This window comes from Rhinopithecus roxellana, chromosome 7 (assembly GCF_007565055.1).
Source record: "Rhinopithecus roxellana isolate Shanxi Qingling chromosome 7, ASM756505v1, whole genome shotgun sequence".
Classification (NCBI taxonomy): domain Eukaryota; kingdom Metazoa; phylum Chordata; class Mammalia; order Primates; family Cercopithecidae; genus Rhinopithecus; species Rhinopithecus roxellana.
This window is the reverse complement of record NC_044555.1, coordinates 57763468-57789719: the sequence shown is the minus strand read 5'-3', so window position 1 is coordinate 57789719 and position 26252 is coordinate 57763468. Positions and strand designations below refer to the sequence as shown.

At 53.4% G+C, this 26252-nt stretch overlaps 1 protein-coding gene across 1 annotated transcript in view; it reads left to right on the top strand.

Annotated features, from left to right (window-relative positions):
• The window catches only part of BCAP31 (B cell receptor associated protein 31), a 28694-nt gene extending 4987 nt beyond the window's left edge, over window positions 1-23707 (top strand). Inside the window, exons 4-8 of the mRNA XM_010361746.2 lie at window positions 5465-5612; window positions 20134-20269; window positions 21169-21292; window positions 22109-22209; window positions 23229-23707. Of these exons, the coding sequence (XP_010360048.1) occupies window positions 5465-5612; window positions 20134-20269; window positions 21169-21292; window positions 22109-22209; window positions 23229-23267 (548 nt within the window). The 3' untranslated portion in view covers window positions 23268-23707. The remainder of the gene's footprint in view (window positions 1-5464; window positions 5613-20133; window positions 20270-21168; window positions 21293-22108; window positions 22210-23228) is intronic.
• Window positions 23708-26252: the final 2545 nt, after the last annotated feature.

Below are 26252 nucleotides of genomic sequence, written 5' to 3'. Positions count from 1 at the left end.
GAAGCTAACTGGCCTGTGACCTCGGTCTGAGTAGTGCTGCTCACCAGTCACTTAAACAGCAGAGTTGCCTGGAGCAGGACCTTTAATGGGGGACTGAGCAACTAAGCACACAATGAGCCTAGCTGGGAAGGGAAGTCCTGCTGTTCCCTGTAGTAGTAGGAGGAGGACACAGAAATGTGTGGCAGTGCATCTTGGGGAGAGATCCTAGACCTCTCTGCATCTGAGCTAGACTTGAGGTTTTCCCAGGTCCTTCCAGCTCTGTAATTCTGTAAACTCTGACATTGAGGTGCACACCAGCAGGTGCTTGAAAGATAAACTGGTCCAAGGGCATACAAGCTCAGGGATAAGGCCAGGCCAGGTGGTGTTAAGATGAAAGGCAGACATTTTGCAATGAGGTGGTGGGGTGACCATCTGGAGACAAGAATCAATAAAGCTTTTGTCTGACTGTTAGATGTTTGTTGTTTTGCTGTGGTAAGTGATCGATATGTTCCCCTGTTCGGGTTCCAAAATATTGGCTTGGCTCTGCTGTGGACACCACTCTTTTGTCTCAGAGCTGTGGTGCCTGCCTAGGTGTGGAACACTGCTCCCCGAGTCCCAGCAGAAACACTGAGTGGGTGAGGGGCTGTGGTTCAGGGGAATGTGCAAAGCCTCACCCACCAGCTTCAGCATTAGGCATTTCTCCTTCCTGATGTCTCAGAGCCTGATAGGATATGTTCAGGCAGGTCTGCCTCTAAACAGGCCAAGTGTGACCTGACAGCTTCCAACCACATAGGGTAGGTGCCAGCTGCCCGAGTACCTCAGTGTTCTTGAAATACTTGGCAAGGCCCCAAGAGGTAGCTCTTTCTAACCAGGATTCTCTCCTTGAGCAGCCTCCAAGCCAGGAGTAGGTAGGGAATGTATGTGTCGTCCCCAGGCTACTGAGTTTTTGAACTGAGCATGTATGTTTTGGCTTTTGGGTCTGGGGTGGGGATAAGAACTGGGGAAGGGAGGGACCACGCTGAGGATGATTCCCTCAGGGCCTTGCCCCTTCCCCAAACCAGAAGGAGTATGTTTCTTTCCTAGAGCAGCTGAGTGAGCTGAGAGATCCTTTGCAGAATCCAGTAGTTGACAAAGCCTTCATTCTTTTTTGGGATCAGGGAACTGCTTGGAAGTTCTAGAGGGACATATGGCCATGATGGCTGGCTACTTCCTACTCTCATGTTAAGCATAATCTAGAAAGATCTGCAGAGCCTTCTTCAAATAGAAGTGTTAGTCACAGGTACTAGTGAACGGTAACGGGCGTAACTAGCTAGAGCTGTGGCCTTGCTTGGGGACGGGGAGGGTTGAGAAGATCCATCTGGAGAGTGGAGTTGCTGAGGGTGCAGGATCTTCCCACCTGGGCTGAGGCCAGAGACAGGGAGGGCCAGGTTCTACTGTGGGACTTGGGTTAGTGTTGCTCAGTCTCCCATCCCCACTCATGGTCATTGGCCAAGGTGGTCCTTAGGATGGTGGGATTCCTGGATGCAGGTGACAGTGTAAGGAAACATGTTTATCTTGTTTTTCTGATTACAAAAATAATGGGTAATCTTAAAAACTCAAAAATTGAATTTAGAAAGTTAATCTCCTGGCCGGGCACGGTGGCTCACGCCTGTAATCCCAGCACTTTGGGAGGCCAAGGCGGGCGGATCACGAGGTCAGGAGATCGAGACCATCCTGGCTAACACGGTGAAACCCCTTCTCCACTAAAAATACAAAAAAAAAAATTAGCCGACGCTGTGGCGAGCTCCTGTAGTCCCAGCTACTCAGGAGACTGAGGCAGGAGAATGGCATGAACCCGGGAGGCGGAGCTTGCAGTGAGCCGAGATTGCGCCACTGCAGTCCAGCCTGGGCGACAGAGCGAGACTCCATCTCAAAAAATAAATAAATAAATAAATAAATAAATAACAAAGTTAAACTCCCCATAATTCCATGTCCCACAGGTAACCATCATGAATATTTTGTTTTGCATTTCCACAGGCGTTTTCTATACTGACATCTTTAATAAAATGTCTACAGCAGTGGTATCATACTCACAAAGTATTTGTTTCCTTCCACATTCCTGCTGGGACATGGCAGGAGGAGCATTCCACACCTAAGCAGGCAGTACAGCTCTGAGACAAGACTGCTGTCCATAGCAGAGCCCAGCCAATACTTTGGATTGTGCTTTTTCTACTTACTGCACCTTAAACATTTTTTTTTTTTTGAGATGGAGTCTCACTCTTGCCCAGACTGGAGTGCGGTGGCGCCATCTTATCTCACTGCAACCTCCACCTCCCAGGTTCAAGTGATTCTCCTGCCTCAGCTTCCGAGTAGCTGCGGATTACAGGCGCCCGCCACCATGCCTAGCTAATTTTTTGTATTTTTAGTGGAGACGAGATTTCACCATGTTGACCAGGGTGGTCTTGAACTCCTGGCTTCAAGTGAATCTGCCCCACCTCGGCCTCCCAAAGTGTTGGGATGACAGACGTGAGCCACTGTGCCCGGCTGACATCTTTTTATAGCAATCTCATTCTTCTTAAAGATCATGTAGGCCGGGTGCGGTGGCTCGTGCCTGTAATCCCAGCACTTTGGGAGGCCGAGACGGGCAGATCACGAGGTCAGGAGATCAAGACCATCCTGGCTAACACGGTGAAACCCCATCTCTACTAAAAAATACAAAAAACTGGCCGGGCGAGGTGGCAGGCGCCTGTAGTCCCAGCTACTCGGGAGGCTGAGGCAGGAGAATGGCATAAACCTGGGAGGCGGAGCTTGCAGTGAGCTGAGATCCGGCCACTGCACTCCAGCCTGGGCAACAGAGCGAGACTCTGTCTCAAAAAAAAAAAAAAAAAAGATCATGTAGTGTTCTCTCATGTGCGTGTGCCATAATTAATTCTTTATAAGCATCCTCGAATCATTGCAAATTTATGCAAATACTTCTGTGGGATAAATTCAGAGGTGGATTGTTGAACCCAAGGGTTTGAACGTTTTGCATTTTATACAGGTGTGCTGTCTTTCCCCCTGCTAACAGCATTTGAGAGTACTCGCTTCGTGGTACCAAGGGATGGGCAGATTTTTATAATGCAAGATCAACATAAAAACCAAGCAACCTAAAACCAGAAATTAAGAACCCCATGAGGCCGGTGCCCTGACTCACACCTGTAATCCCCACACTTCGTGAGGCCAGGCAGTTGCTTGAGCTCAGGAGTTTGAAACCAGCCTGGGCAACTTGGCGAAACCCTATCTCTACCAAAAATAGAAAAAGAAAAGATTAGCAGAGTGTGGTAGCACACACTTGTGGTCCCAGCTACTGGGGAGGCTGAGAGGTAGAGGCTGCAGTGAGCCGGGATCATGCCATTGCACTCCAGCCTGGGTGACAGAGTGATACCCTGTAACCCACCCTAAAAAAACCTTGATACCCATACAGTGATACCTTGCCTGTCTCATATGGGAGTTACTAAGAGCATTCTTTAGGTAGATCTTAGTGTATTGACTTAAAACGATGTCTCAGGATGCATGGGGAAAAGCAGTAGGTTTGGTGTGGCTCAATTTCTACATTAGAGACAAATGTAAATGTATTTTTAACTGGAGCTCTATGTGTAACAGCGGCTCTTTCAGGAGCAGAGGCTGCTCACTGACTCAGCAATTATTTCAGTGCCCACTCTGCACCCAAAACTATCCCAGGCCCTGGGGATATAGTATAAAAGATTTCTGCTCTTATGAAGTTTGTAGTCTAGTTTGGGAGAGATGGACCCCAAAAATGTGTTTAAGATAATTTCAGAGATGGGTGTCTATTACGAAGCAGGTAACATAGCGTAATGTGACTAAAAATGACTTTAGATGAGGTGGCCACATTTTTATTGTATATACTGCTGGAGGTGATTATGTTATGGGATCCTTTCCCCTTCTATATTTTGGGTGTGTTTGAACTTTCGATGAGTGTGAATTCCTTTTGTAACCAGAATAAAACATTATAAATAATAAAACCCATTGTAAAGCTTTGAAATGAAACCCATGACCGCTAGCTGGCATCTTGCAGGTCTTGACTCCTGTTTTTTTGTTTGTTTGCTTGTTTTGGTTTGGTTTTTTTGAGACAGAGTCTCGCTCTGTCGCCCAGGCTGGAATGCAATGGTGTGATCATAACTCACGGCAGCCTTGACCTCTTGGGCTTAAGCGATCTTCCTGTCTTAGCCTCCTGAGTAGTTGGGACTGCAGGTGTGCACCACCATGCCCAGCTATTTAAAAAAAAAAAATTTTTTTTTTTTTTTTTTTTTTGAGACGGAGTCTGTCGCCCGGGCTGGAGTGCAGTGGCCGGATCTCAGCTCACTGCAAGCTCCGCCTCCTGGGTTCACGCCATTCTCCTGCCTCAGCCTCCCGAGTAGCTGGGACTACAGGCACCCGCCACCTCGCCTGGCTAGTTTTTTTTTGTATTTTTTTAGTAGAGACGGAGTTTCACCGTGTTAGCCAGGATGGTCTTGATCTCCTGACCTCGTGATCTGCCCGCCTCGGCCTCCCAAAGTGCTGGGATTACAGGCCAGCCACCACGCCCGGCCAAAAAAATTTTTTCTTGTAGAGACATGGTCTCCCTGTGTTGCCCAGGCTGGTCTTGAACTCTTGGCCTCAAGCAGTCTTCCTGCCTTGGCCTCCCAAAGTGTCGGGATTATAGGCGTGAGCCACCACATCTGGCCTGAGTCTTGACTCTTAAGCACCTTAGATCCCCTGAGCAGGCATTTCCATCACCAGGTTCAACCTGGCTTATCATGGCAGGGAGGTACCTCTGGGCCAACTTGAGATGAGCAGAACAAGACATGGTTGGGGGCACCATGGGAAAAGGAAGCCACCCCCATTTCCAGAAACTTTTTAGGCTTGGTTCGCATCTTGAACTGCAGAGCAAGCTTGGGGCCTGTGTAGAATGGGGCCAGGGGTTGAAAAGCTGGAGGAAGGAGTGGGTCTGAGGGTGGGAGCTTCCTTTTTTTTTTTTGAGATGGAGTTTCGCTGTTGTCCCCCAGGCTGGAGTGCAATGGCGTGATCTCGGCTCACTGCAACCTCTGCCTCCCGGGTTCAAATGATTCTTTTGCCTCAGCCTCCCGAGTAGCTGGGATTACAGGCGCCTACCACCACGCTGAGCTTTTTTTTTTTTTTTTTTTTTTTTTTTTTGTATTTTTAGTAGAAATGGGGTTTTGCCATGTTGGCCAGGCTTGTCTCGGACTCCAGACCTCAGGTGATCTGCCTGCCTCTGCCTCCCAAAGTGCTGAGATTATAGGCGTGAGCCACTGCGCCTGGCCTGAGGGTGGGAGCTTCTGACAAACAGCATCCCATGAGGGGTGTGTGTGCGTATAAGTGGGAAGAACTGGGGAGGCCGATTTGAGGGAAGTGAATCTGACCTGTTTCATGCCGCCTGTCTGCCTGGTATGGCCTTATCTTGCCCTAGCGTCCACTAAATGCCTGTCTCCTCTCTGCTCCACCACAGATGCCGTGCGCGAAATTCGGAAGTATGATGATGTAACCGAAAAGGTGAACCTCCAGAACAATCCTGGGGCCATGGAACACTTCCACATGAAGCTTTTCCGTGCCCAGAGGAATCTCTACATTGCTGGCTTTTCCTTGCTGCTGTCCTTGTGAGTGGGGTTTGAGGGGGCAGGTGCTGTGAAAGGAGCCATGGGCTAGCCAGGGACACGGAGCTCAGTGGGCTCAGTCTCCCCCTGTGACTTTGATTCCTCCTCAGTCTGTGGCCTGGATCCCAAAGCCCTGTCTGTGTTAGGGAAGCCACATAGTTTTCTCCTGACCTCCAGAGGCTGCGTGGAGGATAGGAGAAGGCTGCCCGAAATAATCAGAAGACCCTCATACACCACATACTCTGAGGCAAACAGATTACTATCTCACACTCTGTTTGCATGGAGAGTGAGGTGTAACGGGTAAGGCCTTGCCCTCCTCTGGGAGAGGACCTTCAGAGTCCAGCTCACAAGGGAGCGATTGAATGCGGGGCTCTTTGTGTCTGGGGTGCTGACCTAGGGACAGCAGGTAGAAGTGACACGAAGAGGCTAGGCCTCTCCTCACCTCACCTCAGGGCCTTCCCCACGTGAAACTCATGAGGGCGTGTTACGTTCCATGGCAGCCAGAGTATTTCTGGTGATGTTTTTGGTAAAACTAAGTGCCTTGATCAGGGCCAAGGGTAACTAGTTGGGCAAAACTAGATAACTATGAAGTGCCAATTTGAGCCTAGGGCCCTGTTTGCTGCCTCCTGCTTCACACAGCCGTTCTGATCAGCAGGGCCTGGCTGAGAGGTGGATGGGAGCTCAGACCAAGGGTGTATGAAGGCATTGGAAAGGTGCTTGCTTTGAGGGTGGAGCTCTCATGACTTAATCACTTCTCAAAAGGCCCCACCTCTTAATGCTACCGTAGTGGGGATGAAATTCCAACACATGAAGTTTGAAAGGCACTCAGACAATAGCACCAAGTGATTCTCAGACTTACGGACAGTTATTCCCCAGTTGGTTTTGTGCTGCGAGACTCAAGAATCTCCATGCCTAGGAGATTCTTGCTCTCTAGTCACCTGGTGTGTCGTGCTTTACCAGGCACTAGACTTGTCTTAAAGTCTGTCGTTTAGATGATCTTGTACTCTCTGCGACCAAGTTGGGAAGAGGGCTGGAGGTAGAAAAGGCAAACACATTTTTTCAAGATGATGGGTTTGATCACAGATTTGATCAACAAGCTTGTTATCTTCAAACTTAGGAAAGTCAGGAAATGAGAAGGCTGGGAGGAATGAGACACATACCCTAGATTTTTCAGGAAGTTCCAAACAAATATTATCTTGTGGTCTGAGGCTGAAAGGGAAGCAGATCTGGAAGACTGAGTCTCAAAACCAGAATTCTGAGTATGATAGTCAGCAAAATGAGGAAAAAAGACCACAGTTAGGAGGGAAAGAGAGGAAACTAGGCCATCTACCAGAAAAGCATCTAGAGCTTTAAGAATAGTATGGGGGAGGGGGTGGGCTGGGCACAGTTACTTACGCCTGTAACCCTAGCACTTTGGGAGGCTGAGGCAGGCAGATCACCTGAGGCCAGGAGTTTGAGACCAGCCTGGCCAACATGGTGACACTCTGTCTCTACTAAAAATACAAAAAAAAAAAAAAAAAATTAGCCAGGCTTGGTGGTAGGTGCCTGTAATCCCAGCTACTCTGGAGGCTGAGGCAGGAGAATTGCTTGAATCCGGGAGGCAGAGGTTGCAGTGAGCCGAGATCGCACCACTGCACTCCAGCCTGGGCAACAGAGCGAGACTCTGCCTCAAAAAAAAGGAATAGTATCAAAAAAAAGGAATAGTATTGGGAAGGTAAAAACCTGCCGGGAGCTCTGAATCATGAAAGATACGGAGAAGTGGGGAGAAGGCAGTCCCTTTTATGTGTCTGTGTAAGGAAGGAGATGGAGGGTAGGTGGTCAAGGGCAAAGGAAACACTGGGATGAGAAAATGGAAATTACAGGTGGGCAAGAGTAGCATCCCTAAATGATGTACTTTGCATTTAGACTTGATGAGATTATGTCCAGAAGCTGTTGAGATCATCTGCAGATGAAATTGCCACCGGTGCTTGAGGATTTGCAGAGTGGGAGAGATACTGGCAGACTGCAGCCTGGCAAACATCCCAATTTCCGAAGGGAGAAGGTAGATGAGGAATTGACCTGGGGAGGGTTGACTTTGATCTCCAACCATGCTCTAGAAAGAATAGCTTTTATGCTTTCGGAAAAGAAGAGTGGGATTATTGGTGACTGCTGTGAATTCCTGGAGAAGTTCTGTCAGCCTTCTATAGATGGAGTGTAGATGGATTTTTAGCATGACGCTTGCCAGTCTGAGTCTGTTCTTAAGGACCGGATGCCAAAGTGTGGGGAAGGTGCCGGCAGAACAGTGTAGTTAGGTGTGGTCCTAACCTACATGAGTGGCTGCCTTGTGGATTGGCTCCATCAACACATCCACATAGAAGCCTTAGGGGGCTCACTTTTTTTTTGAGACAGAGTCTCACTCTGTCGCCCAGGCTGGAGTGCAGTGACTCCATCTTGGCTCACTGCAAGCTCCACGTCCCGGGTTCATGTCATTCTCCTGCCTCAGCCCCCTGAGTAGCTGGGACTATAGGCACCCGCCACCACGCCCGGCTAATGTTTTGTATTTTTAGTAGAGATGGGGTTTCACCGTGTTAGCCAGGATGGTCTTGATCTCCTGACCTCATGATCTGCCCGCCTCGGCCTCCCAGAGTGCTGGGATTACAGGTGTGAGCCCCCGCGCCTGGCCAGGGGGCTCACTCTTTACATCTGCCTTGCTCAGTATTTATCTGCACGAGGACATTTGTCATGGTGAGCAGAAGTAGGGAGAAATGGATGCTAGGAGGAATAGCAAGAAGGTTAGTGACCATTCAGAATCCTCAGCCATCTAGATGGGCTTCCTGATCAGAACAACTTTAATGAGACTTGAGTTTTCAATGGGGAGGCATTATTATAAGCATGCATGTAGGTTCGTAAAGGGCAGGGAGGACTGGGCTACCCAGGAGCTCAAAGACTTGGGGGTTGGAGCTTACTGCAACTCAGTTTGAGTTAGTGGCAGAGCTACTGCAAAAGTTAATGAGCTGTTAGCACCCTTGAGTGAAGGCTGGAGCTACTAGGAGGGAGGTGCTGGCCCTGTCAGGCTTGTTGCCATTTCTGTGGTATCTGGAGGGTTGCATTCAAGGGCCAACTTTTTGAGAGCAGATTGCTGCCTCAGAAGCTGTTAATAGTGGTAGCAGGTATGCCAGTGCTGGTTCCCCACAGACTGGTTTTTAGTAATAAGTCCTTTGCTCTCCTGATTCCATTCTGCTTTCATGATCTTGTTTCTAGGACAACTCCAGATTGGGCACTACGGGTATTGTCTCACCATGCCAGAGGACAGTGGAATGGTCACCTCCCTCCTGTGGCTTTGGGGTAGCTAGGCTACTAGACGAATGTGTTACGCTCGGTGTAGTCCTCTCCGTGTGCCTTAGTGTGAAGTTAGGATGTTCCAGGTTAATTCCTACAGTCGACATTTTAAAAAGTTGACATATAGTAAAATTAACTTTCTGGCATACAGTTGTGAGTGTTTTGACATGCAGAGCATCCGTTAATAACCACCACAATCAGGATGCAGAACAGCTTGTACTTTCCTTTCTACCATGAATGCATGGCTTCTGGTAAAGGCAGTTCTCATGAGACCCTCCAGTATACTCCCAAAGTGACGCCTGGAGGCTAGAGTGCAGAGTTCCCCTTGGCCTGCTGTTGCAATCTGCTCTCACAGTCCTGATCTGCTCTCTGATGTCTATATCCTATGTCACTTTTCTGTTACCATTCCCTTTGACACGCATGTGAAGCCTCACCTAATTCACTGTTGAACAAGTCTGACAGGCGAGTGGCTCTACTACTTTCTCAACCAGATGGTTCAAGCAGCCACACATATCTTGCCCACATCTTGGCTGTAAGCTGTGTGCCAGCTTCCTCGGTGTGGCTGCCGCACCCTCCCGTGCTCCCATCCAGTAGCCTGTTCCAAAAAAGCCATGAGGTTGGTCTTGTGTGACTTCTTAGAAAAGGAAACGGTGATCCCAGGGATCAGTGTGGATTCACCAGTTGCCCATAAGTGATCTAGTTAATCATTTCTGGAATTTTGGCAGAAATATATATTCTTTGCTAGTCTAAGAGTTAGATCTAAGATGCTGGCTGTGATCCTAGGCGAACTTGGCTTTCTGTGTGACGCTCTCGTCCAGCCTTACGGCCACGCAGCCCATTTGCAGCTTGCGGAAAACACTTAAAAAACAAAGCAGGCTGGGCGCGGTGGGCGCGGTGGGCGCGGTGGCTCACACCTGTGATCCCAGCACTTTGGGAGGCTGAGGCGGGCGGATCACCTGAGCTCAGGAGTTTGAGACCAGCCTGGCCAACATGGTAAAGCCGCGTCTCTACTAAAAATACAAACATTAGCTGGGTGTGGTGGTGGGCGCCTATAATCCCAGGTACTCTGGAGGCTGAGGTAGGAGAATCACTTGAACCCGGGAGGTGGAGGTTGCAGTGAGCCAAGATGGCACCGTCGTACTCCAGCCTGGGTGACAAGAACTAAACTTCCCATCTCAAACAAAACAAAACAAACAAAGCTGTCCTCTTCATATTTCCATTACGAAAGTCATTGTAAAACAAACCCCCTCGCCCCCCCAAAAAAATAACTTTACGTAATAGAGAAGTGTCAGGTGAGCTCCCCTGTGGCCCCATCCCCAGAGCTAGTGGCTGGTAATGGTTGGTGTGTTTCTGAACTGTTCAGTAAATTTTTCCATGTTTGGATAACTTTCTCCTTACAAGTGCCAGGGCTGCTTTTGCACTGTTTTGACTAGCCCTTACCACCCAACAGCACATCTTAGCAATTGGTCCACATTCTTCACACAGACCTCCCTCATCCTCAGCCGTTGTGCAGTGTTCTGTTGTTGGAAGGGATTGTTGGGGTTTAACCAGTTCCCTACTCAGAGATGTGTGACCTGGTTTGAAATCTTTTTTTTCTATTTTACTCCAGCCTTTTTGCACCATCGATTGATTGATTGATTGATTGATTGATTGATTTTGTGATGGGGTCTCACTGTGACGCTTAGTCTGGAGTGAGGTGGCTTATTGCAGCCTCACCCTCCTCAGCCTCCCGAGTTGCTGGGACTACAGGCGTGCACCACCAACCCTGGCTAACTTTTTTTTTGGTAGAGATGGAGTCTTGCCATGTTGCCCAGGCTGGCCTTGAACATATGGGCTCAAGCGATTTGCCCACCTTGACCTCCCAAAGTACCAGGATTACCAGTGTGAGCCACCGCGCCCAGCTGCAATTTTTATTAATAAACAACCAGTGTCCCACATCCATGGTTTCTCGTCTGCGCTTTCTGCACACTGTGTTCCTTTTCTTCTTTTTCCCATCTTAATCATTGGAACTGGAGTAACTGACACCTGCTCTGCTGCACCTTGATACTCTAAGTGTGGCCCAGAGCCCAGCAACCTTGGCAGGACCTGGGCTTCTCAGAAATGCAGATGCTTGGGCTGGCCCAGGCCTGCCGATGAGAAGATGGGTTCTTTTTTTGTTGTTGTTTGTTTTTTGAGATGGAGTCTCGCTCTGTTGCCCAGGCTGGGGTGCAGTGGTGCAATCTTGGCTTCTCTGCCTCCCAGGTTCAGGCAATTCTTCTGCCTCAGCCTCCTGAGTAGCTGGGATTACAGCACATGCCACCACGCCCGGCTAATTTTTGCATTTTTAGTAGAGACGGGGTTTCATCATATTGGTCAGACTGGTCTTGAACTCCTGACCGCAGGTGATCCACCCGCCTCAGCCTCCCAAAGTGCTGGGATTGCAGGCGTGAGCCAGCACACCCAGCCTCCACATGCTTTTTAAAAAACATTTCCGTGTTTAAAAAAGTTAACCACGGGGCTTTAAAGCACCACATGCTTTAAATGCCCCTTGGTGACTTGAATGTTCTACTCAGTTTATCATGAATGCTTTTCTGGGACAACTGACCTGTTTCCAGCATTTTTTTTTTTTTTTTTTTTTTTTTTTTTTTTTTTTTTTGAGACGGAGTCTTGCTCTGCCACCCAGGCTGGAATGCAGTGGCCGGATCTCAGCTCACTGCAAGCTCCGCCTCCCGGGTTCACGCCATTCTCCTGCCTCAGCCTCCCGAGTAGCTGGGACTACAGGTGCCCGCCACGTCGCCCGGCTAGTTTTTTGTATTTTTTAGTAGAGACGGGGTTTCACTGTGTTAGCCAGGATGGTCTCGATCTCCTGACCTCGTGATCCGCCTGTCTCGGCCTCCCAAAGTGCTGGGATTACAGGCTTGAGCCACCGCGCCCGGCCTTTTTTTTTTTTTTTTTTTTGAGACAGGGTCTTGCTCTGTCACCCAGACTGGAGTGCATTGGTGTGATCATGGCTCACTGCAGCCCTGCCCTTTTGCCTCAGCCTCCCGAGTAGCTGAGACTACAGGCATGTGCCACCACGTCCTGCTAATGTTTTAGAGACAGAGTCTTGCTCTGTTGCCCAAGCTCATCTCAAACTACTGGACTCAAGCGATCCTCCCACCTCATCCTCCCAAAGTGCTAGGATTACAGGCATGAGCCACCATGCCTGGCCTCTCCAGCGTTTTTGAGCGTTCTTGAGTGTCTACCCAATTCCTCTTTGGTGGACGTTGAGCCCGCAGCTCTGTTTCTGACGTCATAAACAGTGGCCTCAGCTAGTCAGCTTTCTTTCGGCCTCCTGATCCTCTTTGGAGCGCCTGCGCCACTCCTATTATCTGTCTCTCTCTTTTTTGTTGTTGCTGATTTTTTTTTTCTTTTCTTTTCTTCCTTTTTTTTTTTGAGACAGAGTCTCACTGTGTCGCCGAGGCCGGAGTGCATTGGCACAATCTTGGCTTACTGCAACCTCTGCCTCCTGGGTTCAAGCAGTTCTCATGCCTCAGCCTCCCGAGTAGCTGGGACTACAGGCACATGCCGCCACGCCTGGCTAATTTTTGTATTTTTAGTAGAGACAGGGTTTCGCCATGTTGGCCAGGCTGGTCTCCAACTCCTGGCCTCATGTGATCCGTCCACCTCGGCCTCCCAAAGCACTGGGAGTACAGGCGTGAGCCACTGTGCCCACCCCTCTTTCTTTCCACGTTCTTTACGTTCTTTACGTCCCACTGAGAGGCTCAGTTCTTGAACGTGAGCAGGTACTCATGACCCGAGCAGGTTAGATGGTTAGGAGTAAAGAGTTCCAGACTTTGTATGCAACTTTCCTGAGTGGTAGAGAGCCTGCCTAGTGGGTATTCCAGTACTGCTGGGATGTGGTCACCTGTGTGGATTAATATTTTGCAAGGGTATATGGGATGGAGTGGAGCAGGAGAACCTGAGGTGGGGAGACCAAGTTGGAGGTTGTCAGTGAGACTTGCTGGGAACCTGAACTGAGGCAGTGATAGCAGGAGTGGGGTGGAGGGGACAGACCTGAGGGGCCCAGGTGGAGTTGAATCAGCAGGCTTTTCCAGTCTCTGGGAGTCTGAGATGATATTGGTTCTGCTCTGGACTTGCGGAATGCGAGGACCCAGCCCCCTGCTAGAAAGGGAGCTCTGGCTGCCCATGGGGTAACACTACCACGCTAGACATGAGGGCTGGTTGCAGAGTGGGACTTCTGGCCAGACCTGGGGACAGCAAGGAAAGGAGGGGACAGGGAAAGCAGGGTTGAGCAGGGGAGACCTGGCAGATGAGCAGGATAGAGTGCTTCCGGGCAGTCGAACTTGGGTTGCTGGCTTCGCAGAGATGTTGAGGCCCGGGCAAAGGGAATGTGCTGGCAGGATGGACTCCAGCCTCTAGCAGAGCGATAGAAGATCGGGGAGCAGAAGGAAGAGGGAAGCAAGATCAAGAAGGAGGATGTGAGCAGGTTAGTGGCCAAGGAGGGGAGCACATTCCGGAGAAAGCCTGGTGCTTGGCACTAGTTTTCAGCGGGACTGGGCTCAGGACATACAGGAGGTTAGCCTGAGAACCCCCGAGTAGCCCTTGTAATTGGGAAAGGGGGCCTGGCCTGAAAGGAAGCATCACACCTAGAAGCAAGCCTGTACCCCTTGCCCCCCATAGTCTGCTGCTGCTCCCTGGGACAGCAGTGGGAGAGTCCCAGCTTCCCAGCCAAAGCCTTCTGAGCTTTTGTCCTGCCTCTGCCACTACTGTCTAAATCCTGTCACTTGACCCAGAAGCCTGGGGCTGCTCTGCCCTTTCTTCTTGTCCCATGTGACTGCCCAACCATCATGACCATTTCTCAGTGTGCGGCCCGGCAGGCTGAGGCACTTTTACATTGTCAAGTAGCCAACCTCCAGAAGTCTTCACCCTGTGGAGCTGGACTCCACCCGTGAAACAGCCTGTAGATGTCACCTCCTCAGCCTCTCTCTCACAGCCCTTGCGACCACTGCTGTGGTGGGGCCACCACCATCACGTATAGACCAAGCAGGCTCCCTCCACCTGTCTTCCCCTCTTTGGCCTGTGTACCCTGCTTCCAGTGGCTTGCTATCACATGGATCCTCCAGGATGTGGCTCCCCCACAGTCTCTGCTTCGACCTCCCCCTGCCATGAAGCAGTCATGTAGGCCTCATGGGAGAGCCTCATGTAACACATGCTCTCCCCCCACTTGATTCTCTGAGCATTTTGGGGGCCTCTGTGTGGAACACCCCCTCCTGCTGCCGGCCTAGCCAGCACCTCCTCTTCGTGAATCTCTGAGGCTTCCCTGTGGAGCCTGTTCTGAGGAGCCCACACCATGTCCCTGGCTGACCCATAGTGCTGTCCTTGGGTCCCAGGGCAGCCTGCACATGCAGCTCTTGAGGCGTGGCACTTGGCAGGGTTGCCCATCATGGAAAACCTGGGCTCATGCCCTTTAGACTGTTCAGCTCAGTGCCAAGGGCCTGGCATGTGTGAAGGGCTGCTGAAACCTTTGGTGACTGAATGGGCTGTCCTGGGATGATGGCGACAGCTTTAGGTGCGTTTCTGGGTCGAATTTGTCAGGCTTTTTAGATGAGAAGCCCAGCTTTTCAGGTCTTAGGAGCTATGACAGTTTGTGAAGATGGATGCATCGGGGCCACCTCCAGGGGACCACACTGGATGAGCCACTGGTTTCCGCTTGGGGAAGACTCTGGCAGTTGCTCCTGTTCCTTCCTGCCAACCTTGCGCTTCGGGGGCACAGCTAGCTCGAGGCCCTCTTGAGGCTTGGAGTGTGTTGGAGACAGCAGCTCCCTCTGGGCTGGGGTCTGTGTGTTCAGAGGACCTGCACTGCCTTCTCTGCCTTATTCAGCTTCAACGGCGGTCAAGGTTAGGCCCAAAGTGCTGGATAGCAGCCAGGCGCAGGAAGGTCCCTGTTTGTGTGGGAGCCCCCTGGATTTTTGCTGACCTGAACTTGATCCACAGGCATCTTTTGTTTTCTCCTTACCCTCCAGGGTAGAATCCCATCGCTGCCATTAGCCCAGATGGAGCTGCCCGTGCTTCTCTACTCAGCTCCTTATTCTTCTTTTTTAGGTTGAGTCACCTAATCACAGACTACCTTTGCCTAAGTTGTCTTACCTCACTCGGTCGCTCTCTGCCCTCCAGCTTACCCCAAACCCCTCAGATAGCTGGTTTTAAAAAAGATACACAGCAAAACCCCAGAAACCCAGTTGGTCCGTGTCACTTGTTCTCAAGAAGAAGGGAGGACAGGCCAGACCCACACCTGCCCCTTCGCCCTGTGCTTGCTGCACTGTCCTCAGGACAGGCGAGCTCCATCTGGGTCGTGGGCTGGAGCTGCCACAAGGCATGTTCTCATTTGAAATGGCCTCCATTTCCCCCAGCTCTAGCCCTCCTCTTCCCGTCTTCTCCAGCATCTGTGTGCTGGGAGGCTACACGGAAGGCCAAGCAGCTGTACCAAAATGGACTTGGGGCAGCCCTTCGGGGCGGCCTTCTCGGGTCTGCTCTGGGTGACTCTTCCAGTTGTAACCTGTCTTCCTGATTCCAGACTGGTGGGTGAGAGTCGCTCAGGACAGTGGAAGCCCTGGTGTTAGTCATTCTCCTTCACTGAAGCCTTCCTGAGGCGTCGCCTGCCTTGGTTCCTTGCCTGGGCGCTGCCTCATTTTTTTCTTCCACAGGTGGGGCGTGTTCACCCAGAGTCTATTGGCCACCCTGCGATAGGCCTGGAAAGTCAGCAGGTGGCGCTGGGACACAGGCTTTCTGCCGGCTGGGGGCAGAGGAGTGAGTTTGTGTGAACACTGTGTGTATGCAGGGGCTGGGGGTTGAATGACTTGACTCACCTGAAACCCATCAGCAGGGTGGGCCCGGGGGAGGGGTGGCGGGAGGAGCCACAGCATGGAATCTTTTGGTCAGGATTTGCTCTTTCCCCATTTCCTATTAAGCCCATGTCCTCTTCCCCTTGCTCATGGGGGAAGACAGGGCTGCCGAAAAGCACTTATGAGTCATGGCTCTCCCTACTTGATATGGTTGGCCCTGTTTCTCTAGAGTCTGTGGAGAGGTTCTGTTTCTCCTGCCTTCTCTGGTTTACTCAACCTTTTATAAAAGCACGATAGCCCTGCTTAGTGTCCAAGAACATTCTATCAAGAAAGCCCAGTCACATTGAGGCATTTGGAGCTGCCATGTGTCTGCCAAGGCCACATCTGGATTCTGTTAAGTTTCGTTCACTGGCCTTTTCTTGGACCCCGGGCCATTCTCTTTTTGACCACCCTGTATCTGTAGGAGATGCCTTTGGTTCTTAGGTTCTTGCCTGTTTTCCGGAAATGAATAGCTAAGAACAGTGATTCTCCCAAGTAAGACTACTTGGGAGATCCAGTAGAGGCAGAAGGTAAAGGCCATGTTCTGTTCCCTCTCCTGGGGGTCTGGGAAGCTACAAGGGAACAGACAGAAGCACTCGTTAATGTTCCTGAGTGACCCAGTGTGAGGGAGCAGGAAAATGTTCTAGAAGGTTGGCTCCTAGGCTGAAAAATGCCAGTGATCAGAGGGGGCCTGGTCTGCATTGCTGGGGCCCTGGGTGGGGGCTGAGGGTGCGAGGACGCAGAGGCTGGAGCTCTGGGTTATGCCTTCAGCTCGCGGCAGTGAATGGTTTTTCCCCCTGTGGCCATGAGCCTGGCTTGCTCATCAGCACGGGTCTGAGACAGCTCCTTCCCACTGTCTTCTGTCTCTTCAGTTGCTAGACTGAGCAGCTCTGTGTCTGCCTCTGCCCCTCTTGGTGCCAGGCTCCCAGGTGAACACAGGTGCAGTCTAGGCCCAGGGAGATTCTGTCCAGCCTGACGTGCAGCCTCAAACCTGTCCCCTCACCTGTCAGGGAGCACTTCTTCTTCTGGGAGTGAGATCGGGTCATCTGGAAGCCCAGCCTTTTTTTAGCTATACTTGCTGTAGTGGGCGGAAGACCCCTTGTCAGTGTGCCAGGTATGGGAGTGCAGAGATGGAGGCATAGTGCCCAGCCTAAAGACTTTCATAGCCTGGTAGGGCAGCCATATAAACGGATGGCAGCCACGCAGAGAACAGAAAATGAGGTAGTTACATGTGGGTGCCTAGGGGGCTGCTGCAGGAGCCCCCAGAAGGCGTCCCTCTGATGGGGTGGGAGATCCGAAAGGGTTTCTTCGGGGAGGTGAGGATTGAGCTGGGTCAAGAGGACATTACAGCCTGGAGGACTGCCACACAGAGCCAGGCATGTTCCAGGAATGGTGAGGGGTTAGGTGTTACTAGAGCAGGGGGACCACGTGGTTAGTGAGGGAGGAGAGCTCACTGAGGGCCTGCGTGCTGGCAGCAGGTGGCTTAAGCAGAGGGCTGACGTGGTTGGATTTGCCTTGCTCTGGGAGGTGGATGAGAAAGCCGTATGGCGGCAGATAGGGAAGAGGCGCCGGCAGTGGGGATGATGGCGGGCGTGTTTGCAGTTGACATGGAAAGTACTGGGTTGTGGCTCGGCCTAAGGGGCCAAGAGGGCCGAGTCTAAGGCGGTTTGCCTGTCCACCACTACAGCAGGGGCTACATGAGGTGGTCAGGTCAGGCAGGGCAAGGGAAGGCCTGTTTTGGGCAAGCTGAGTCTGGAATGTCTCTGGGGACATCCAGGAGTCAACGTTTAGCAGGAGGTTAGGTATGAGTCTACCTTTCAGGTAGAGAAAACCCTTTCAGGGATAAGAGTGGCTGGGAGGAAGGGTGTCAGCTGAAGAGTGCAGACTCCAGAGGGAGCAGAATAACCGTGGGAGGAGGGTGTTGCGAGGGAACCTCAGAAGGGTAACTTAGCAGCAGAGCAAGGAGTTCAGGGTGGCCTCTGGACTGGCGGTTAGGAGGCCACTGGTGGCCCTGCTGCTGGCTTGGAAGGGCAGGCCTTGGCCAGCCTAGGTTGAGGAATATATGTGAAGGAAAAGACCAGGGACTTAGTCAGGGTGACTCCAGGAAGGAGGCAGTTGACGACGAGGTTCCTGGGGGGAGAATGATCCCGGGCCATTCAGCAGGAAGAGAGAGGACCTAGAAGGTGTGAAAAAGAACTGTCGGGCTGGGGGTGCAGTGGGAGGAGTATGCCCAGGGTGCTGTGGGGGTGGGGAGCACCTGTGAGGGTTGGCAAGAGGAAGGGGAACTGGGACCTGGTACAGGGGAGCCCCAGACTGTCTCAAGGCTGGGAACTGAAGGCCCGGGCTGGGGCTGAGCAGGGCCAGGCTTTCGGGCAGACACGGCGTGGATTTTGCGCCGCACATTGTGTGTGCCCTGGCTTATCTTGGAAGCCCTGGTTCTCAATAGCCGGGAAAGGCCTGGGACGGTCCGAAAAGAGCTGGGCCTCTCCTGCACTGCCGCGGAAGCATTCGTGTTAGCTGTCTCCCTGGGTACTGGGGTGATAGCCATGGGCACTCACCAGCAGCCACTTGCCTGGCCTGGTGGCGGGGAGTATAGCCTTCAGTCTTGCTTGGTCCTGTCTCTACCACCAGGTGGCATGACCCCCACCCCTCAATTCCAGCTGGGAGGAGCGGTCTTCTTCCTCTTTCTACCTCACTGGGATCTGCTCTGGGGCTGGGCAGCTCTTTGCCAGGGGGCTGGGTCTTAGTCAGACTTGCCTTTCTTTCTAGGCCTCCCCAGTGACTTCTGGCCATGCCGATGTGAGTCAGACACGTTGTTTCTCTCGGGCTCCTAGGGTGCTCAGTAGCTTCCTCTACCTTCAGGCTCCAGCCCAGTTGGAGGCAGGCTGGTGGGCAGCTGGGGGCTGAGGCAGGGAAACCTGAGCCCTAGGCCACGAGGTCCTGGGCCGCTAATTTTAGAAAGCGCATGTCACTGGAAACTCTCCTTCTCTGCCAGGAATCAATGGCCTGGCTCTCCTGGTGCTGCCAGGGGCCCCTGGGAGCCTCTCCCCAAACCAGGAACCTCAGGGGCGTCTCCTGGCCTGGGTGGGTCCTTTCTCTGCTGAGTACGTCTAGAAAGGGGCTCTGCTGAGGCCCTGGACAGCCATGGCTTGGGCCAGGGAGGTAGCTCACCTTGTCTGCTCTCTACTTTCTCCAGCCCTTCCGGGCTGCCCCTGGCCATGAGCAGAGGCTGTGAAGTGTGAAGGCCTGGCTGGGGTAGGAGGCCACTTCGACTCTTCTGAGTAAGCTGTTGTTGAAGCACCCTGAACTAAGCAGATTTGTCTCTTCCTTCTCCCATGCCCTGTGTGTCCCTTACCTTCTGAAGTGTGTGAGAAAGGTACCTCTGCCTTGTTTTGACTGTTTGAACGAGTCCTTCCCTCCTCTTTTCTTGCCAGCTAACATCTCGGGGCAGGGGTGAACCAAGGGAAATGAAGTGGCCATTCTAACCTCTGCTTAGGGACCAGCATCTGCCTCCAGCTGCCACCTGTTTGCCTGTCTCTCCTGGCTGCTTCAGATAGGCAGCGTGCGCCTGTGTCCTGATTCCTCTACACCCTCCAGCCCAAGAAGACCTCATTCAGGGTGCTGTTACATAACGGATATGTTCCAGCGCAGCCTGCATGATGGGTTGGGATGGAGGCTGGCCAGAGTATAGAGTTCTATCTTACGTTGGGACCTGGGAGCTGTTCTCTGTTAGTTTAGAGAGTATAGTGGTTCTGAGCTCAGGTTCCGGAGTCAGGCAGACATAAGTTGGAATTCTAGCCATGTCCATTTCTGGTTTTTGGCCTTGGGTATGTGATTTACTCTGCTAAACTTCAGTTTCCTTCTCTATAAGCTGGGGCAGTGATAGTAACTTCCTCATCAGGTAGATGTGAGGATGCGGCCCGGCATGTTGGAAGTGCCCGAATTGATTAGCTTCTCTTGTTACCTTACCGAGGCAAGCCCGGCCTCGCAGGGAGGAAGGTGGTGCTGTGGCTTGTCTGGCACGTTTAGGCCCCGACCTGGAAAGTGCCGCCTTCTGGGTCCTCATGCTGTAGCAAGGCTCTTCCCAACCCCCCAGGCTCCTGCTTCCAGCCCCTCCCAGAGCTGAGGGTGGTTGTTGGGCACAGCGGAAGAGGACAGCTTCTGAGCCCCACCTTTTCCCACCCGCTGCCAGCACCAGGTTGGCGGCTTCTCGCTCGGCTGCCTTGGCAAGAAGGCAGGCCCAGGCTGAAACCAGGTGTGGGGTGGGAGCAACCAGGAGGTGCTCCTGCCAGCCCTTCATGCTCTTTTTCTCACTTCTCCCTTCTTTTTGTAAATAATTGCAGCCTGCTTAGACGTCTGGTGACTCTCATCTCGCAGCAGGCCACACTGCTGGCCTCCAATGAAGCCTTTAAAAAGCAGGCAGAGAGTGCTAGTGAGGCGGCCAAGAAGTACATGGAGGAGAATGACCAGCTCAAGAAGGTGAGCCCAGCTTCCCGACCCGCCATGGGGTGCCCTGGTATTACACCGTGGGAGCCACGTTCTTTAGGGCCTCAGTGGCCACTGCTAGCCTGTCACGCTGGGAAATGTATGAAACTTCCACTGCCTGAAAAACCAGAGTTGGGTGGAGACGCAGAGGGGAAGTCCTCGGTGGGGAGGGTATGCCCACTGGAGGCATCTGTGTACGAGGGTCCGGGTGAGGAGGAGGGTGTTGCTGCTCTCGTTTCCATCCACTGCTTCCAGTCAGACCCTTCCCTGAGAAAAATGGCCCCTCAGTGAGCCAGGCCCTCTGTGTGAACTGAAGGCCCTCAGCTAGGTCCTTGTTCCCTGCAAGATTGCCGCACCCCCTCTGGAACATGGGGTCTGTGGCATCCCTCAGTGCTGGAGAGGAGGTGGGGGCAGAGTGGTTGGCCAGTCCTAGACATCCTGTCAGGAGGCGAGCTGTGAGCCTAACTCGGAGGGATGTGGATGCAGAAGTGGGATAGAGCTGGCCAGGCAGACAGCGGGCTCCTTACTGCAGCGAGTGGCACCACGTGGGGAGCAGAAGGCACCATCATCCATGGAGGGGTTGGTGAGCACCATGGAGCTGGTGAGCCCTGCTGCTCAGGAAGGAGGCAGGGCCAGGGGCCAGGGCAGACAAGGCGTGCCTGGCGAGCTGCAGCAGGTGGCCCCGCTGGCGCTTCTCTTTCCCTCGGCTGGCAGCCACGCCCTGGCCTTTGCCTAGGAGCTGGGAGCAAGTGGTGGCTCGGTTCTGCGTTGACATTTCCGAAGGGGCGAGTCGCCAGGGCAGCTTGAGGAACCGCAGCTCGGTGGGGAGGATGGCGCTGGAGCCTCTCCCTCCCTCCCTCCTGAGTAACCCTGGCCTTTGGCACTTTTCCCAGGGAGCTGCTGTTGACGGAGGCAAGTTGGATGTCGGGAATGCTGAGGTGAAGTTGGAGGAAGAGAACAGGAGCCTGAAGGCTGACCTGCAGAAGCTAAATGACGAGCTGGCCAGCACTAAGCAAAGTGAGGCTTGACCATGTGTCCTTACCCGGAGGGAAGTCCAGAGGAGCCTCCTCTGCCCGCTGCTGCCCATTTTGTGCCAAACTATTAGTAACAAGCCTTGCACGCACGCTCGAGGGCTGCCTGAAAACAAACAAATAGCACCCTGTGCCTCCAACCCCAATGCAGTCATGCTTAGCCTTCAGGCCAGTGAGGCTAAGTGGTTTGAATGGGGCTCAGGAGGAACCAGGCTGCAGCTGGTGGGCCTCGATTGCCCCATGCTAGAGCAGTGCACACTGGGGTTTTCCTGTCCACAGTGTGGCACGGTAGCCCCAGCATGCCTGGGGGCTGAGAATGAGGGGAGTGTGTGAGTGGCGTTTAGGAGGGGAGTGGGCGGCTCCCAAGCGGCCTGCCTGTCTTTGGTCTCCCATGCATAGACTAAGTCTGGGGCGTTTTCCCCCAACATCACAGGCCTCGCCTGCTGCTGCTGTCTGCAAGACATGGTTGTCATTGGGTCTCGCTTTCAGGCTGGGATCTTGCTCCCTGTTTCCCACTCTCAACCTCCCTGGAGGTTACCCCTGCAGAGAGCCACTAGAGTTCCCCTCCGTGAAAGGGACTGGGGGACGTCCTCTGTGTTTCTTTTGCTTTATCTAGCTTTTTTGTCAGCCCTTTCCCTCTACTTTGGGGACCTGCAAAAGCAGAGGGGCTTTGAAAAGTAGTCTCCTGTATAACCTTTGAGATGGATTTGGGCCAGTTTCTTGTGTCTGTAGCAGTTGTTTTTTTCCCCCCTAATTCCGGTCTTTTCATTTCTGTTTTCTTGGTCATTTACATCATTTCAAGAACTAGAGAAAGCTGAAAACCAGGTTCTGGCCATGCGGAAGCAGTCTGAGGGCCTCACCAAGGAGTACGACCGCCTGCTGGAGGAGCACGCAAAGCTGCAGGTCAGCACTCCTGTGTCGCTGTGCCCAGGACGGAACAAGTGAGGCAGCCCCACGGGTGGGGAGGGAACCTTCCAGGGGCCGAGGGGCCAGCTGCCCTCTCCCCCACTCCCCCTGGCCACGTCTGCCCTGCTGAGTGGGACCCTTCACCGGACAGGAGAGGGTGGCCTGGCAGCAGATGTAGGCACTTGCCGAGGCGGCCCTCAGGAGTGGCACTGGCTCACTAGGCTCTGAGCCTTCCTACCTTTGTGCTCAGGTTCAGTCCATGGTTTGGGGCCCCGTCAAGAACAGAGAAGCAGGTGAAACTCTAGGACCCACTGCTGGCCTTCTTTCCTAGAGTACTGGGGGGTGACGTGGGGCAAACATCCCTGGGCAAGTAAGGGCATAAGGTGTCAAAAAGGCACCTCCCCCAGCAGGCGCTAGTTGTTGCCATCGTCTGCTGACCTAGGCCTGATCCAAGTCCTCAGATTAGCTTGGGTGCACCGGGCCGCATCTGGAAGCCCAGGAGGTCTTGACATTGGGAGTGAGGGCCACGTAAATACTCCCAACTTCGGACACCTGGCATCAGTGCTTGGTGGCCCAAGTTTGGGCACCACAGCAGGTGGGGAGGAAGGGTCCAGCCTCAAAGGGGGCACCCATGCCCTCTGTATGGGGCAGGCTTGGCGAACGGGACTTGGGCTTCGAGGGCACCTGTCAAAGGTGTGCAGAGTTGGGAAGGGCCTGATCAGGTCTTCAAGGGGACTGGATGCCTTGCTGTTCCCTGCAGCCAGGACTCAGCCCCCAGTGAGGTCCTGGCAGTCCTCCCTGGCTGGCGTTAGGTCCAGGGCTTTCCTCTAGGGACGCTCCCACCCTGGCAGGCCTTTGGGTACAGCTGAGGGGGGGGGGGGGCCTTGCTTAATTGAATTCAGCTGTCGTTAGGAGAGAGGAGAACTGAGCTGGACCGCTGGGGCATGGGGCTGGAGGTGGCAGGGGAGGAGTGGACCCAACCAACCTACTGCTGTGGGATTTCTGTCCCTTTCCAGGCTGCAGTAGATGGTCCCATGGACAAGAAGGCAGAGTAAGGGCCTCCTTCCTCCCCTGCCTGCAGCTGGCTTCCACCTGGCACGTGCCTGCTGCTTCCTGAGAGCCCAGCCTCTTCCTCCGGTACTTCTGTTTGTGCCCTTCTGCTTCATAGCTCGTCACACAGCTCATAGCTTGTCATCTCGGCCCGTCCACACTCTCCCAGCACATTACAGGGGACCTGATTGCTACACGTTCAGAATGCATTTGCTGTCATCCTGTTTGGCTTGGCCTGGCCAGGCCTGGCGCAGCCCTGGCTTCCACGCCTGAGCGTGGAGGGCACGAGTTAGTTGTAGTCTGGCTTGCGGTGGGGCTGACTTCCTGTTGGTTTGAGCCCTTTTAGTTTTGCCCTCTGGGTGTTTTCTTTGGTCCCGCAGGAGGGTGGGTGGAGCAGGTGGACTGGAGTTTCTCTTGAGGGCAATAAATGTTGTTATGGTGTGTACGTGGTGTGGTGTGTGACTGCGGCCGTGGGGAGGGCTCTGCTTCCTCTCCTGCCTGGAGCCCCCAAGCGGCCACAGCCCTTCAACCTGTTTCCCCTACTGAAGGCCAGGCTCACACCTGTTCTCAAAGGCCCTGCCCTGTCTGCCCTCCTGCTCCCTGGACTGGGCCAGGCCTCACTTCAGGGCCACCCGCCGAGTGTGTGTCCTGTCTGCCTCCCTGGGTGTGGGCAGCTTGGGAGGCTCAGTAAAGCGGCGGGGCTTCCTGGTAGAGAACTCACTTGCCTTCTCTGGGTTCCTGTTCGTCACATTTGGGACAGACAGAACGTGGCAGAACGCCACTAGTCACTCCCTGCCCCACCCCCTCCTGAAGGTTTGCAGGATGACCTCTGACTAATGCCAGCTGGGAGAGGAGACTTGTCCTTGGCAGTGACCTGGAGCTGGCCCAGGGCAGAGCTAGGCAGAAAGGGGCTGGGAATGGGCTGGGGCCCTTGGTCCTGAGAACGTGTTGGGTGTGTGCCTGCCACCAGAGTGCTGTGCTGGCTCCAGGGTGTCCCTCCCGTGGCTCCCTCAGAGCTGTGTCTTCCAGGCCCACAGCAAGCCAGGCCAGAACCGGGGCTTGCTGCTTGGCGCCAGTGCCTAGGCCTCTGCGCTGTGCTGCTCTCTAGTAGCACATGAGGAAGGCAGCCCCCGCCCCTAGCACAGTGCTCCCACCCTGCAGGGCCTCTGCCATGCCTGGTGTCTGCATGAGGACTGGGCGGAAGGGTCAGGGGAACAGGTTAGAGGTGTGTCTCCTAGAACCGGGGGCGGGGGACCTCTGAAGGATGTTGATGCTGGCAGGGTAGCTGAAGGCCTGCTGTGCATGCTCACTTCTGCCTGTCCTGTCCAGGCCCACGCCAGTGATTCCCTTCTCTAGCATCCTGTTACCCTTCCCTGTGCTCAGAGCACAGCTCCCTCATGATGAGTTCTGTCCCTTTCCAGGCGGTCTGAGAGGTGGTGTCTGAGGGAGTAGGGGACACGTGGGCAATGGCCTCTGGTTGCGGTGCCAAGGCCGAAGGCTGATCCCACTTTTCCAGGAAATGTTCTCTGCTACCTTGGACCTCCCTGAGCTCACCCTTCTCTGAGCTTTGAAGGGCTAAAGTCCAAATGGGTGCTTCCCTCACCAGCCCTGACGGCCTTTTCTGCTCTTCTGTCTAGGCCAGCAGCAGACAGAAAGCTTCACGGGGCCAGCTTCTGGAGCGCCCTTTCTAGTGGAGTGATGGAACAACAACTGGGCGGGGGGAGGGGCACAGGCTCTTAGAGACGGAAATTGAGGCGCTTGCCCAGCCTAGACTGGAGGGCGACCTGCAGGCTCACGTTTTCCTGGATCAGCTTCTGTTCCAGGGCATCTGCACCTGTGGGCGTCCTGATCTGTTTTCTTACCCATCTTCCGCTAGACTGCGAGCTGCTTGAGGGCAAAGCCTGCTGCTTGTTGATCTCTGTGTCCTAACCCCTGATGCAGGAGCTAAGTCCTGAGGAAATGGTGTCTCTTTCAGGACCCACTTTAAATGACACGCCTCTGTGAAGTTTCCTTTCTTCAATGTCTTTTTTCTGTGTGTTTGGTGTCATTGTGGTACATGAGGTGACTTGGAGGGCATTTGGCCTGGAGTTGCAGAGAACAATTAGCAGAGGGTGGTTGTTATCCAGGCAGAGAGACCTGGCTGACAGTGTATAAAGCAGTTGGCCTGAGCTCAAGGGGTCCTGAGGGTGACCGTGGGCTGCAGGACAGTTGGAGTTGGTTGGGGGCAGGGGCTGTGTGAGGGCCTGGGGCACCCTGGGGAGAGGTCTTGACGTTTGGAAGCACCTTTGCAGCTAAGGAGGGCCAGGCTGGAGATTTGGGAGCTGCCAGCAGGCAGGGTTCTTGAAGGTGCAGGCATGGTGAGAGGAGAGGCTTCGCAGGAAGAGAAAGAAAACTGGAAACAACAGTGCTGAAGAGATGGGGCCTGGGGACCGCAGGACAGGCTCCAGAGCCCCTGGCTGAGCTAGGGTGGGACTGCACTGCCACTCCTTTTCTCTGCTCCCTGCCCGGTCCATGTATTTCTCACCCAGGCTCTTCTTGGCCGTATTCCAAGCCAGGTCCCTCCTCTGGCTCCAGAAGTTTAGGGGTAAAGCCCTTCCAGAGGGGGTGCTGCCTGCTGAGGAGCAGGGCCTCTGGGTGTTCTCCCATAGCACGATAGCAGTCCTGGGCAGGACGCAAACGGAGCAGCCCAAGCTGTCACTTTGCTCTGAGGGGCCACCTGCTCTCCCTTCACAGGCTCCAATCCCTGATGCTCTCTGTGCCTGCCTGAGCCGCCCACTGCCTCGCCTGCTCTGCCCCACCACGGCGCCCAGCCCTTTCAGGGTGGGGTGCCACATGCTCATCTTGTGCATGGGGTCCCGTCCCTCAAAGGACCTGTCTGTACTCACTGTCTCCAATTCCTCTCCGCCTCTTCTCATGGTAAAATGCATATATATCATACATATATATAGTGTCATCAGTGTATATGTAATGAGCCATTTTCACCGTTAAGT